This window comes from Montipora foliosa, chromosome 2 (assembly GCF_036669935.1).
Source record: "Montipora foliosa isolate CH-2021 chromosome 2, ASM3666993v2, whole genome shotgun sequence".
NCBI lineage: Eukaryota > Metazoa > Cnidaria > Anthozoa > Scleractinia > Acroporidae > Montipora > Montipora foliosa.
In genome coordinates, this window is record NC_090870.1 from 38,422,943 (window position 1) to 38,437,942 (window position 15,000).

The 15,000-nt window shown below is 38.0% G+C and overlaps 1 protein-coding gene across 2 annotated transcripts in view; it reads right to left on the reverse strand.

Annotated features, from left to right (window-relative positions):
* LOC137993027 (EVI5-like protein) overlaps positions 1-15,000 on the reverse strand; it is a 19,023-nt gene that overhangs the window by 1,335 nt on the left and 2,688 nt on the right. Inside the window, exons 2-13 of one of the 2 annotated variants that reach the window (XM_068838680.1) lie at positions 14,691-14,989; positions 13,859-13,975; positions 11,691-11,765; positions 10,267-10,392; positions 10,048-10,086; positions 5,342-5,446; positions 4,195-4,284; positions 3,263-3,360; positions 2,544-2,658; positions 2,042-2,074; positions 1,428-1,568; positions 277-447 (exon numbers count right to left, since the gene is read on the reverse strand). In XM_068838680.1, coding sequence (XP_068694781.1) covers positions 277-447; positions 1,428-1,568; positions 2,042-2,074; positions 2,544-2,658; positions 3,263-3,360; positions 4,195-4,284; positions 5,342-5,446; positions 10,048-10,086; positions 10,267-10,392; positions 11,691-11,765; positions 13,859-13,975; positions 14,691-14,989 — 1,409 coding nt within the window. Of the gene's footprint in view, positions 1-276; positions 448-1,427; positions 1,569-2,041; positions 2,075-2,543; positions 2,659-3,262; positions 3,361-4,194; positions 4,285-5,341; positions 5,447-10,047; positions 10,087-10,266; positions 10,393-11,690; positions 11,766-13,858; positions 13,976-14,690 lie in introns of both variants that reach the window. The other variant, XM_068838679.1, reaches the window with a different exon arrangement.

Genomic DNA, 15,000 nt, shown 5'->3' on the forward strand with positions numbered 1-15,000 from the left:
ATAAGCCGGAGGTCCCATCTCACAACCTTCAATATTCATAATCCTGTGGGACGTAAAAGAGCCCACACACTTGTCGCAAAGAGTAGGGAATGTAGTTCCCGGTGTTGTGGTCTGTCTTCTGTGGTGTATCATGGAGGGAGGGTAAATGCTCGGAGATATTAGCTACACCAAGCTACTCTAAAATCCGAGGGTAAAGAAAGATGTATGATATGATATGATTACGACGACAAAGCCATGGCTAACTCTCTGTTTAGTAGCATATAGCGCGAAACAAACCTCATTTTCCAGATCTCTTGACTTTCTGGAAAGCTCGTTGATTATTTGATTTGTTTTCGAGTCTCTTTTCTTATATTCCTCCAGTTCTGCCTCAAGTGAAAGGATCTTTAGATCCCGTGGGGAAGGGGGAGTGTCATCATTACGCCCAGCCATCTCAGTTATGATATGGTTCTGTGGACAGGAAGGCACAAAAAGTTAGCATTGCAGGACATCCAACAAAGCCTCCTTTCGCGTACGCGTGAAATTGCTTAAGGTAACTTAAACTTGGATCTGCGATTAAAGATTAAAAACCAAAAAAAAAAAAACTATCCCAACTAAAGAGTAAAAGAACTGTCTCCAGTTCCACGCTATACTATTGTTGTTCGCTGAACTACCGAGGTAAGCTGCTAAAATTCCCAAATTCTAAGAGTATTTCAACATTAAAAGTTAACAAGACTATCGCTGAAGCAGCTATAAAATAATGCAGATCTGCGGCAAACAACACCAAAAACACAAACCTCTCCTCAAAGACCGGGTAGGGTCGTACCTCTTGTTGAACACTATATTTCTTTGGCCGTATAGTGTGGTACTTTCTGTTGTTTTAGGTGCTAAATACATTGTTACGTATTCGTTCTATTGTTCTTTTGGTCAATCCTGAAGCCCGTTCAATGAGGTACGACACGATCCTTCTTCCTTCCTTCCCTCCCTCCCTCCTTCCGTCCTTCCTTCCTTCCTCCCTTCCTTCCTTCCCTCCTTCCTTCCTTCTCCCTCTCCTTCCTTCCTTCCCTCCCTCCCTCCTTCCTTCCTTCCTTCCTTCTCTCCCTCCCTCCCTCCCTCCTTCCTTCCTTTCTTCCTTCCCTCCCTCCTTCCTTCCTTCCTTCCTTCCTTCCTTCCTTCCCTCCTTCTTTCCTTTCTTACTTTGGGTAGCACTGCAAAAAGTAAATCTGAAATGTTATAGCAAAGCACATCCACTCGTGCTCATTCGTTCTCTAAAGAAACTTTAGTATAGACAATCGGTTCATAATTTTTTTACGCGCATCGAGATGGAGTGCTTTTTTCCCACTCTCCGAAATTTCCGCCTGCATCGTAACTCGATATTTGCTCGCTAGCATCAACCGATAATCATAAAACATGCAGCACTGACGCAAAGATACCGACGTGAAAAACCTTGCCTTGAACATGACCAGCTCCTCGATTCTTCTGTTTGCTTCTAAAAGTGCTGCTGTCGTAGCCTCGTAGTTCCTACGTAGGACCACAAGGTCTCGCTTTAAAGAGTAGATTTCCTCTTGTTCTTGAGCTCGAGTGATCTGACCCTACAAATATCAGAATCGAATAGAATCGAACCATCTTTCTACAATATACTGTTATCATTTGCAAAAAAAGCTCTACCTCTTTCATATCTTCCCTATTTCTATTACCTGCTGCATGATTCTTTGACGACAAGGCTTTTCGGTGTTTGCTGGACACTTACACCGGCGATCTATTACCCTTTTTGGTTGGTTTTGTACATGTATGGGCACTGACGGAATGCAATAGAAGCCATGACCTTAAGCGCTGAAAGTGTAATGAGCTTAATATGCAGCTTATCCTTTACCATTTACTTGATTTACGTTGATGACGATGATATGGCGGTGGGGGGGGGGAATAATCATGACGATCATGATGACGACAATGGCGTTGACGACGATGACCTTTGTGCAAGGAGAAATGAAAACAACTAAGAGATCTACTGTACATATTATAGTCTCTTTTTCCTTTGCCAAAGCACCAAATGTCTAACGCTTACCTGTATTAGTCTGTCTGCTAAATTGGCGCCCTCCTACAATTAGAAAAACAAAGCTAGTTTAGTGACAGGAAATACGGGGTAAATAATTATACGGCCTACGTGCATGTGGCAAGAAAACTGCCATTGCTAATCAGTAGTAATAAGTCTATATCTCCAAATACATGTACTGTACTTTAAGTAATAAATAATTACTGTAATCACTGATAAGAGAAAAGGAGCTGCGACTTTAAGATCCTTCCAACATTACCGGTAAACATACAGTTCAGTGCAAGTGGTGTTGTGATTTCGCCCAACAATTTGTACAACACAAAAATGTTGTCAGTCGCGTGTCAATAATGTTGGCCGGGCTTATTAACAACCAATGACCCATACATATCCACTCCAGTGATCCGGAAGGCATCAAGATTTTCAAGGTAGTGAATGTTCCAAGCCATTGTTGGCCAACACTGTCGTAATGTTTAGCCACGCGTCCAACACTTTGACAGGCAAGCCGGGGCTTTACCTTCTCAAGCTCATCAATTTTCTGAAGTAAAAGCCGGTTTTCTGTTTTCAGTCTTCGGAGTTCCTCATTATCTTCTGCCTCTTTGTGTTTCACTCGTGTATATTCTTTCTCTAACCTGAAAAAGGAGGAGACAGAAATGAATGTTTAATACTATTTACGCCAATTACAACAGATGCAGATAATTAAAGAAAAAAATATCCAGCTGACACCAGGGGCGGGAAACCCCGTACGAGCAAAGTCATTATTGGTTATGCGCCGATGAAATGGAAACTTCAAACCCTCCCCCCCCACCCGGGCAAACCACGGGCATTTGACCGTCCTCTGTGAATTTGACGTTTGCCTGCGTGGGGTGCGGAAAATTGAACCGGAAGTGTCAGGTTTCGAATGATTTTTTTTTTCGGGCGCCGAAGTCACTAACATCTATAAAACACGTGTTTGGACGAGATGGAAGAGTTTAAAGGACGAGATGTATCATTTGTGAGCGATTGGCTTACAAAAAAGGTCTTCAAAAGGTCTTTATTAAAGACGGAAGGAGCATACGACTGTTCTTTAGTACGTATGACTGACAAATCCGACGATAGGGTAGGGCATTTGAACACCACTTTGGCCCGAAGGGGCTTGAATTTGAACGATCCAATCTTCAAAAGTTCAAATGCCCGGGCGGGGGGGATGTTGAAGTTTCGAGTTGATCGGTGCATTATTGTTTACTATTCGTCTACCTCTTTAATTTCTTTGAGCTGACTTTAACTTCTGCGGCGGCTTTCATTAGAACACTCATGTTCTTTTCGTACTTTTCTGGCATATCCTTCTGAAAATACTGAACATAATACTTACAATAAGTTTTCATGGCCGCGCAACATCCCCAGGGTGCAAACAGACTTCACGGTTTTCCGCACACTGAATTAGATTAACCTTTAAAGGAATAACTTCCTTGAATCCGAGTTGTATACAAATTTGGAACGAACAACCTAAGAACGAGCTATGAAAACCAAAAAACGTTTCATACTGCCACGGGAAATTAAGGGTATGCTGACCCTTATCTGAATCAATCTTTGAATTTGAATTTCTCTTGCAAAAGGTTTCCCTGCTAGCTGAAGTCTCTAGCGTTCGCTGGGCTGACGAGTACGGGAGAAGAGACCTCTGCCATGAGTCGAAACTCGCTCTGATCCAACCGACGTCCACAACCTTGGACGGCACTCTTCAAACCGCATGCCCAATGATATGTTTGCTGACTGTGACTTAAGCCCGCTGTCTCCCACGCATTCCCTTTACAGTGATTTCGTTGTTGTTAAGTGAGCCTACACAACGTGAAGTATCACGTGAGGATTCGGTCGCTAAGTAACCGCTGCGCATGCTCAGCAAAGCGAGTTCCGACTTATGGCAGAGGTATCTTTTCCTGTAGCCCAGCGAACGCAAAACAAAAGAGACCTACCCTAGCAAGGAAGCAAAAATTGTTGCTTGCTTTGTCAAGTGGCGACGGGTTTCGGGAAGAATTATCCCGCTCTGACTACGCTGGATGTAGCCTACGAGCAGGCTCTTGTACAAGCCCCAATCCTCTCGCGGCTACAAAAGAGCCTGCTTGCAGGCTACGCTGGATGTGTCTGTGAACCCGAATAGATCACCTCCACCAGATTTTATAAACTGTTCCTACCTTAAGCATTCCTTCCATATCAAGTAGCAAAATTTCCTCCTCTCCAAGCGTGAGAATTGCCAGTATAACGCGGAAAAGACCCTCCCTACCCTTTACAAACAAAAGAACAAGGCAAGAGCAAACAATGACCAGTGCTTCTACTTTCACACCTCCTCCAAAAAGACAGAAGAAACCATGAAACGTCAATCAACTTAAAACATGCTAATCGTTCTTAACAATGTAATTTGTTCCATGATTTAATATTGAATTTGAGTTTTTTTTTTCCTGGCACTAGCACAAGCATTTTCAAAAAATGCTCAGTGTGCGTTCATACAACTTATACCACATGTGCTGCGCGTACATCGTAAGTACATCGGGATCATTAAACAGGTCTGCAGATGCTTCAGCAAAGCATGCGTATCGCCAAGGAAGCAAGGTAGCACATCGTCATGTGATCGAGAAAGGGAACAAAGCAATACACAAGTCGTTTCTTTGCCCTCATAAACTGACTCTGAGGAGGTGGCTTTAAACGCAAATTAGACCTTCCAAACTTCTTTGTCAAGTACTACTGCCCCATTTACACCATACACGTAATAATTAAGACGGTGCCCCTTTGTGTTAGCAGGGACCCCAAAACGGAATATTAGGCTTATTTAGCAACAGAACGGGAACGTCAGTGGCGACTGCGCACGCAGAAAAAACACCAATGAGAATTCAGAATAGAATAGACTCCACTCTTTTCTTCTCTATTCTAAATTCTCATTGGTAGTTTTGCTGCGCGCGACGTCGCCACTGACGTTCCCGTTCTGTTGCTAAATCAGCCTATTATCAATCAAACAAGACACTAACCCAGCCAAACTCTGACAAAAAAAATGCTAAAGCCAACATCACATCAATAAAACTCTATTGTACAGTGAGAAGACAGTAAACATAAACATCTCAGAAATGTAAATGGACAATATGCTTATATCAAATGACAACCTACTTGATTGGTCATTGTCCCATATATCCTGTAATGCATCGTGTGAAAACTAAGGTGATACATGAATATTGCTATGGGATGGTCTCTTAATTGGCCCAAATCCCAAGTCATACCTATTGATAATTCAGGGCATGATTTTTGTTACATTAAAAGGCTCAGATTTTATCATCACAAAACTTTCTATACCTCACATATGAAGACATCCATTATCCTAAATGATGCATTCAGAGGAAAAACCGAAGCAAAAAGAGTCAAAAACCAGGAGGAAGCATACATGGCTGTGTGAAATCCCTAATGATAAAAACAATAGAGAAACAATGAAGCTCTATTACATTGACCGTACATATACAGTAGACCGTTTTTATCCTTAGACAGAATCAGTCCCCTGGCCGGCATGTACTTTTATTTTCTGGCACCAAGTCAAATCCACATATTAACAAATCTCATTGCCACTGCCAGTACTGACAAGTGGTAATTAATCCATTCACCCCTAAACCCGCCATACTTTACATATTTTACTCTGTCTAATGCCAGACGATTTAACTCGTCAATGGGGAACACCCAGGAGTCAATGGGTTCATCACTGATGTCCCATTAAGGACGGTGCCTACTAATTCAAAGGTTGTTTTGCGCGGTTTCCTGAATATGCGGGAAAAGCAGATCTTAACAAGTATTAATGAAATCCAAAAAGAAAATTGGGGGTAACCACGCATTTTTCGAAGATAATTAATCAACACTATTTGTAAAAAAGCTTTAAAATACAAAGCAATGTATGGTGCTCTTTGCCAAAATGAAGCTTTACTATCTCTGAAAAATGCATGGTTACCCCCAATTTTCTTTTTGGATACCAAGAGCACTTGCTAAGTTCTGCTTTCTCCGCATAGTTTTGAACCGTGCAAAAATATCCCTGTATTAATAAGCACTGCCGATAGGAAATCCGAGTACATGTATCTCGAGATTCGCAGAACGTATGTGCAATAACAATAGTAGGTTCCGTCCTTAAGTCATTCAGAAACATAAATCCTGCCTCTACATGTAATATTATTATACTCACGTCTGTTAACATTTAAATATTAATTTTATAAACATCTGGTTTTTCTGTTGTGGTTTAAGAACTGGAAGACCTTTTTTTCATCAAAAGAGAGCACTAACATTTTTTTACACCTGACTATAAAAAGAGTCACTGGCCTAAATTCTTTAAAATTAGAAGAATTCCAGATTTAAAACAAATGAGCTTGCAATAATTAAGTAAGTTCACACTTACTTTTAATCTTTTAAATTGTCCATATCAATTAATTGATCTTTCAGTTTTGGTTTTGGTTAGTTGCTTTTTGCTTTTAATCAATTAATTAATTAGTTAATTAGTAATTTATTATTAAAGACTTCTTTGTACATATTTAGATAAAACACTACCCTTTATAGATTAGCATTTGCTATTTGCAGGATAGTGTAACCTTTGCCATTGTAATAGTAAAATAAGAAGTTAATAAACTTGACTTGACAATGAAGGTCACTACTGTAAATATAATCCTGCCGATGCAACCTCCACACCTCGACCAATTCACCACAGAAGTTCTGGTCCTTTATGCCAGTCTTCCACACCATTGAACGCTAACACATCTTTATCACCCAACAAAACCCCAATCACTAGCACAACAATCATTACAACCTTCACACCTCACTCAATTCGCCACACAAGTTCCACACCATTATGCCAGTCTTCCATACCATTGCCTACTAGCACAACTTTATCACCTGACAGAACCAGAACCATTCCTGAATCAATACAATCAGTAACAGAAGAATTTCTTCCAGCCAATCCACCCATGTCTGCAAGACCGACAGCCAGTTCCAAGTCAAAAAGTATTTATGAACCCAGGAGGGGCCTTCAGTTATGACGAAACTGACGAGGAGGTGGAAATCACTCCTAAGGAGACAGATGTTTCCAGTAGCAACTGCTGCAAGGAACAGTGGCTGGAGATTAAGGCCTTGAGAAAGAGGCTAGAGAAAGTCCACAAGAGCCTCAACATAGCAAGTAAGTTTTCATTACCTTAAAGATTAAACCTGTGGGCTCACGTTGTCTGGGAAGAGGGCTGAGCTGTCTATTATAGGTAATTTGCATTGTAGTTACAGACAAAGATGTGAAATTTGAATGACAAGGACAGGTCAGCTATGTCCACCTTAGAAAGATTTCAGTACTGCAATATGTTATTGAATATGTTTATATTGAATAGGGTATGATATGATGTACAGACATACTCATGATGTGTGGGATATTAAGGTATACACTCAATGCTAAGTTGCTTTGAACTAGAGCTCACTGAATTCATTTTCTTTAATTGGTGCCTCTGACAGTAAAAGCAAAGACAACTGCAGAAGTGGTAAACAACCGTCCTGGAGCTGGTATTGTTGACAATGCACCGGCTGAAGAATATAAGATACGAAACACAATTCATCTCCAGTATTGTTTTATACTGAAAAGCAAGTCACCTTTCTGCTCTGTACACTGTAATGTTGTGTTAAAGTGCTCATATCATCTGGGATATCTCTATTCAGTTGCCTCTCGCAATGAAAGTCATTCATAATTTTTTTTGTTTTAGACCTAAGTCAAATGACATTGCACACAGTATCACATTTGGTCAAGTACGCATATCTTGCTGTTAACTTTTCCTGTTTCAAAGTGTGTAGCCCAGCCTATCGCCAGTCCCTTTTGAGTAATAGTTGTCATGTAAAAAAAATACCACAAATGGCAAATTGCATTCAACTTCTGTCTATTTTACAGATGGTAGAAGTAATGGAGGGGTCAGGAGTATTTAGGTATACCCTCAACAGCAGGCATACTGCTCAGCATTCAAGAGCTGGCCAGGATATATCAATGCAGCTATTGATATATTCTTCACCACAGAAACACTTGCTGTTTCAAATGCAAAAGGAAATGACAGGAAAAGCAAGAATGGTGATGTCCACAAGCCAATGACTGCAATGATAATTGATGCCCTCATAGGTAAGTTGGGCTACCGGGGTATATTTTATTAACTTTTATAGCATTTCCCAAAAGCAGTCTTGGGTTAAGTTTTAGGTTGGGTTATTAATATTTAAAGCCGAAGGTATCTTTTATGAAAGTTATTAAAATTGACAACATACAAGTTAATCACCGGGGCTGAGATGTTTGAAGGCTGATTATAGCACTATTCACGGGTTAAGTGTGGCCAAAATCAATAAGTTTTTTTATACCCAAATTAGTGCAAATCTTGCTTTGAACATCTCACCCCACAACTACAGGAAGCATTGCCTTGAACATTTAACCAATACTTAATGTTATGCAAAGGTTGGCTCACAGCATTTAATTAACATGACAAACTAATAAATTTTCAAATCTTTTTCAGGAAAAGTTTGTGCAAAGTTTGCCAAGGACTCTCCTGCTCCTAGTCAAATGGTTCAAAAAATTAATATGAAATGTGTGGAGGCAAGACGGCCCCAAAGAATTAGAGCTCGCAAGACGAGAGTAAACAATTCAGATGTGCCTTTTTGAATATTTTTAATTACACTGTATGAATAAAGTTTGCACAGGTTGAGGATTTTTGTAATGATCATATTTTATTATACAGTGTAGTTATCAAGTTTCAGTTTTCAAGTAAGGAGATTTTGAATATTAATATTGTTGAGACAAAACAATGATTTATACTGCGTGAAAGGAATTATATGGATATCATGTACAGCAATTAAACATGTGAAGAATGTGAAACTGATAGTGTGGTTCACTTATTGACCTTATAGCTTACTACACTTGATTGATACAAGTAGAAGATTAAAATAGGGGCTATAGCCATGCAATTACCTAGTCAATTTACCAGTGTAAAGTATGGTATGGGGATATACATGTAGGTTGTGGTGGTTGAATTATGGGTACATTAATCAGTCATATTTCACTGAAGTTTTATCCCATAGATTTCCCATTTGTTTAAGTCCTGGATCATGTATGGTATTGGTATGGGACTTAAATCAAAATTACCCATAGCAATCCCATAGAGAAGAGTCAATGATCACAAGGGATTGGTATGGGAATGTAACATACCTTTCCTCAGATTTATGCTATGGGAAATATGTGGAACATTACAAAATATGGTACTGTACATAGCAATCCCACAGAGACTAGTGAGTCAGCATGTGGGATTGATATGGGGCTGTCCCATGTCATTCCCATACCAGATCCTATGGGGAATATATGGAACTTTACAAAACACGTAGCAATCCCATAGCATAATTATAAGACAATTAAATTGTGCTAAATGAAGACAGTCACTGTTTATGGGTTTGATATGGGGGAAAATAACCCATACCAAAGAAATACAATACCCACGTATGGGCCATAGGTTCTCCCATGCCATTTCCATATTTGGACAATATATGTCCCATAACACCAGCAATTGTAAGGGTGGTGGTCAATTGTGTACTTTTCGTTTTAGGTTTCACCAGAAACCCATAAGGGTTGAAACGTGTAATGCGCGTTCACAGCTTCCGAATATTCAGTGCGAACTGATTGATTGAATGTTTCAGTGCTAAGTACCATGTTTGGAAACCCCTCGCTCTTGTTGTTCCAAATATGGTACTTAGCAGAAGCTTGTTTCCCAGCACACAAGGGGCCGTTACACGTTTCAACCCTTATGGGTTTCTGCTTTTACTTTACATATATATTTTTAAATTCATGTAAACCGTTTTGATCATTTTAATGTTAAAAGACACTATATTAAGTATTATAAAAACTAAATAAATTAATTAGATAATAATCAATCCATCAAGTACCCATTGAACTGTTTTATTATGGTCATGCAATAACCATTCTTGTGCTACAAAATAAATGATAAACAAATGAATCTTTCAACAAAACTAACCTGTGCTTGAAAATGAGAAAACAACAGAGGAAGGCTTTCCTTAAAGATGAAAAATAAATACATACGGTTAATTCATGCATCTTGGCCTTTTTGTGAGTACATTAAAAGTAGTTAAAGTAACAAAAATGGTTGCTGACATGTACATACATGTACATGTGGTTGCTTCAGACATTGTGCTGGATACGAAACAAATAATATTAATTATTATTAATCAAGTACCTGCAGCAAGCTCTCCAACTGGAATATACACAGTCCAAGTTCAGCCATTGTTGGTTTGAATATTTCTCTCATTCTGTAGTCTTTCATAAGCTTGACAAATACACAAAATGCATCCTCTTCCGGCATCTGGCAAAACCAAAAAATACAAAATTTACCAGAAGGTTTCATTATTAATTTACTGATTATCATATTATAACACTGTAATATTCATTATTACTTAGTTTCTTATTAATTTTCATTTCCAATTTGTTCATACAGTATATATAGTCAAGGTGGCTTAAATTAATACAGTTTTCCAACGAAAAAGATGAAGATTTTGAAACCTGTGAAATTAAAGCAATAGGAGGTCTCTTCTGAAGCGTTAGGCATTGCAATTGATGTAAAATGTAGTTTTACCTAACAAATAAAATTAATGTAAATCTGGGAAAAATGCTAAATATCGTGATCAAGCTCCTGGAAACTAGACATTTCAAAGGCCTTTTTTTTTAGTAAACTATATGAAGATTAAACCGTCAACATTATTTTAAAAAGATCTATCACACAGTTTTTCAGTTATTATCAAAACATTTTTGCCATTTGTGAAAAACCTGTCTGACAGATTTAACTATTTATTTCTATGTGTACACATGATAATTTTTACTCACTAAGGAAATCCTGAAATTTTAAGGTGGGTAGTACGGCTAGCTTTTCTGAGAAAAAGGCTTTCAAAATGACTCTAATTTCCAGTCCTCCCTCCAGGAGCTCGGTCACTATATTTAGCATTTTTCCCTAATTTGCATTTATTTGTTAGGTAAAATTATATTTTACATCAATTACAGTGAGTAACACTTCAGAAGAAACATCCTGTTGCTTTTAATTTCACAGATTTCAAAATCTTCATTTTCATTCTTCGGAAAACTGAAGTAAGCCACCTTAACTTTCTTCTTAATTTTGGTTTATTTGCTTCATTCATTTATAGCATCATTATATTCATTTCTTCTGCTTCTAAAATAAAAATTTAGTTATTCAGATTTAACTAGTTTATTTTTTATTTCTTTGCATAGGGGGCAAGGCCCTTGCCAATGACAATTAATCATGATCTGGATTTGAAAAGGCTTTTGTCATAAATTAATAATCACGACACAAATAGACCTAATCGGCTAACTCAATGTTGTACCCAATTCAAACCCTTTGGGAATAAAACGTTTTGTTCGAGGTATTTCCATATCATTTAAATATGAATGCTACATTATCATGTAAATACAATACACAAAGAATCTTAGTCCCAAGAGATTTGAATTGGGTACAACATTGAGTTAGCCGATTAGGTCTATTGAGACAAAAGAAAATGGTGTGTGAGACAAATTACACATACAATGTAATATTCTAAATTGAAAGTAACTAGCTGTATATAGTCACGCAAACACACTGTAAGTGATAGTTACCTGCATTAGCAATATGCCCACAATGAATGCACTTCCTTGACAGTATCCTACTTCCTTGTCCCAAACTGAGTATGCCTAGAACAATACAAGACATCATGATCACACTAGTTAACTTAAAGAACCTTACTCACCCACTTTACATAGTGCGCCTAGGATTTTGGAGAGTCTAATTCCATATATGGGCAAGTATCGTTTAGTTATAATTTCTGCACTCAGGGAAACACTTCTAAACACTTTGAAGACCCTCAAGAGCATTAATATTTTATCCTTTGAAATTACATGGATACCTTGCCATTTCAAGCGCTTTTCAATGAAGCGTGGAGCTACATCTGCGGTGAATGCAAGAGGGAAATACAATTTCTATATGTGTGGTACTTAGTTGTTTGAACTTTTAACTGGACCTTAATTAATAAGCAAGCGACCCATATTTATTAAATATACCTTAGCAGTTTGCAATGGAAACAACACGCTAGGCGAGATAGTTAAATTTCAAATTGCTGCTTGTGGCCAGGGGTAATTCGTAAATAATGCAAGCGGTTAGTGACAAGCGAGTATAAACTACATGTGAAGATCTAGTTTCAGTGTGGCACACGCAACACACAGGTGTAGCATTAGATGAAATGCTCTTGTTCTACGTTCCAAGAATTTCCTTTTTTTCAAGTTTATACTACATGTAAGTCTTCAAACGGGTGCTGAATCCAACAAGAATAACAACAATTTCTTCTTCCCGAAAATAAAACACAAGCTGACCTTCTGACCTCTATAGCTTTCAAATTTTCCCGTGCAAGAATAAAAATGTCACAAACAAGCTTGCTTCCACAAAATGCAGTCTTTACTATCAGTGAGAAAATGAAATGAACAGCAATCATGGTTTAGAGGCTTTTTACTGATTGTGATGGACTTAATACCTTGCCTCTTCATTAAGTGCCGGCAGCCTGAGAGGAAGACACACACATCTATATTTGAACAGAATTATCAATCCGACGGCGTATTCGCTGTTTGTGATTCCTTACAATATAGTCCAAGAAGTTATTTCTTCATTTTCCAGAAATTATAAGACATTGATTCTGATTGTTCCAGCCGTTAATCGAGGAATTCCCAATTTCAGTACTCTTCGCTGCCATTCCAAGAGCAGTTGGTTCAACAACGATTGCGTTTCCACTCAATAACATGTTGCAAAGAGCAAGTTATACATATAAATAATATTAGAACTGAAATTCTAATAAACATAGACTTACTTTTCCCATACAAAAAACAGAATTATATAGCCCATTTGATGTCCAATGGAAACAGATTACTTTACACAGTTGTAGAATTCAGAGTTTTGGGGGACCTGAAAATGTCAACTGAAGTAATGTGGGCGTGCAATGTAAAGTGGGTGAGTAAGGTTCCTTAATAAAGAATTATGCAACATACGAGCCATAACTCAGTTGGTACCTTTTGAAGCTGGTGACTAAACAGCACTTTATTATTATAAAAAGGCCAACAGTTCAATTATAATTACAATTTGTTCACATACCACTCTAATCAATTATGGTTACATTTAAATTTATTATGCACTATAACAAATAATCTAAGACTAATTGCCATTTAAAACAATATTACAATAATAATAATAATAATAATTATTATTATTATTATTATTATTATTATTATTATTATTATTATTATTATTATTATTATCTTGCTACACGTGTTCGTGAACATTTAACATCGGATAAGAACTCGCATATCTTTCAGCACATTAATGGGTCAGAAGCATGCAGATCTTTATGCTCGGAGGAGTGTTTTTCAATCCTTGACACCGCCTCCACGCCTTTTCAACTAAAAATCAAGGAGGCCTTACACATAGGTTGGGAAAAACCCTCATTAAATAAGCAGGTTAATCATGTCAATTTAACACTTTCACTGTAATTTTCCTCGTCCATACCCATTGTCTTCTCATCATTGTATTTTCTATTCACGTTATTTAATCAGGACTTATGCATGTTATTAGCTATCTTTTATACAACACCGACTAGCGGTTTCACTTGTATTCACAACTGACGATGGATGTCGATCATCCGAAACATGTTTTGCAAATTTAAAATTGTGTGTTTCTTTTTGAAAGTTATTATTATTATTATTATTATTATTATTTGTATTATTCCGACCTGAAACAATTCTACCTTGATCACATTGAAAAGTGTTCCTTGGCCAATCCCATCTTTGTCTTTAAAGAATGAATGATCAGGAAACGTTCTCGCAATATCTCGTTTGATCATACGCTCACAAGCTGAAGTACTCTATTAAGTATACAAAAGAAAAACAACAGTCACAATGTAAAGAAAATAATTATAAAATCTTTAAAATAATAATAGAGCATTGCCAATTACATGTATGTAACACTTACTAGGATAACTCATCTTAACAGCTTCAAATGCAATACATACCAACGACAAAAGCAGTCATAACCATAACCAATATGTAATCCACGTTTTGTGGGTAACTAAAATACTCTGAAAACCTGTTCAGACTCTGCCGTGGCATTTAAATTACTAAGGTTTCATCGAGGTACACTGGTATGCTTTCCCATGGCAACTTTGGAGCCTGACCATAGTCTTACCTTACCTCAGCCAAAAAGCATTCTCCTACACAACTGCCAAGGAAAAGTCTCAAGGAGGTGATTCAAAAGGAGTCAATAGTTTTGGGTGGTACTGTTAAAATAATGTGAAATGCTCAATGAATTTCGAAATCATGTATTAAGTCCTGATTTCTTCTTTTTTTTTAATGCTTATTGTCATGGAGAGGAATCATGGGGCCAAAAATAATACATAATTATATCTTCTTAAGAGTCCTCATTGGAAATTTCTGAACTGCCCTTGAAAGAGAGTGACAAAGCTTGCATGTATATGCAATTGATTCCGGATGAATTGCCTTAATTACCAACCTACTGTTAACAATTTAACAGTCTCAACTAAGCCAACTTACATCTGTCAGAAAAGCAGGTATTACATGTACCTTAATAATTTGAGGATACTGGTCTTTAAGAGGCGAATCCCGTGCACCAGAGAGCAGCTGCCACACCATCCCTCGCAAAGCATTAGGTATACCTCTCCTAACCATGTCTTGTACAAACTTGGGTCTCTTCCTAAGTGCATCATTCCAGTTACCAATAAGCTGCCCCCACTGGTGATAGGAGTCTGCCTCGACGCACACTTCCTCAAAATTATCAGGTGTCTCTGGGAAGTCTGCTGATGCACCATCTATGGAGTTACTTCCAGCACTGCATGATGACCACCGCTTGTTAATAATGCTGCCTGTCGGAGAC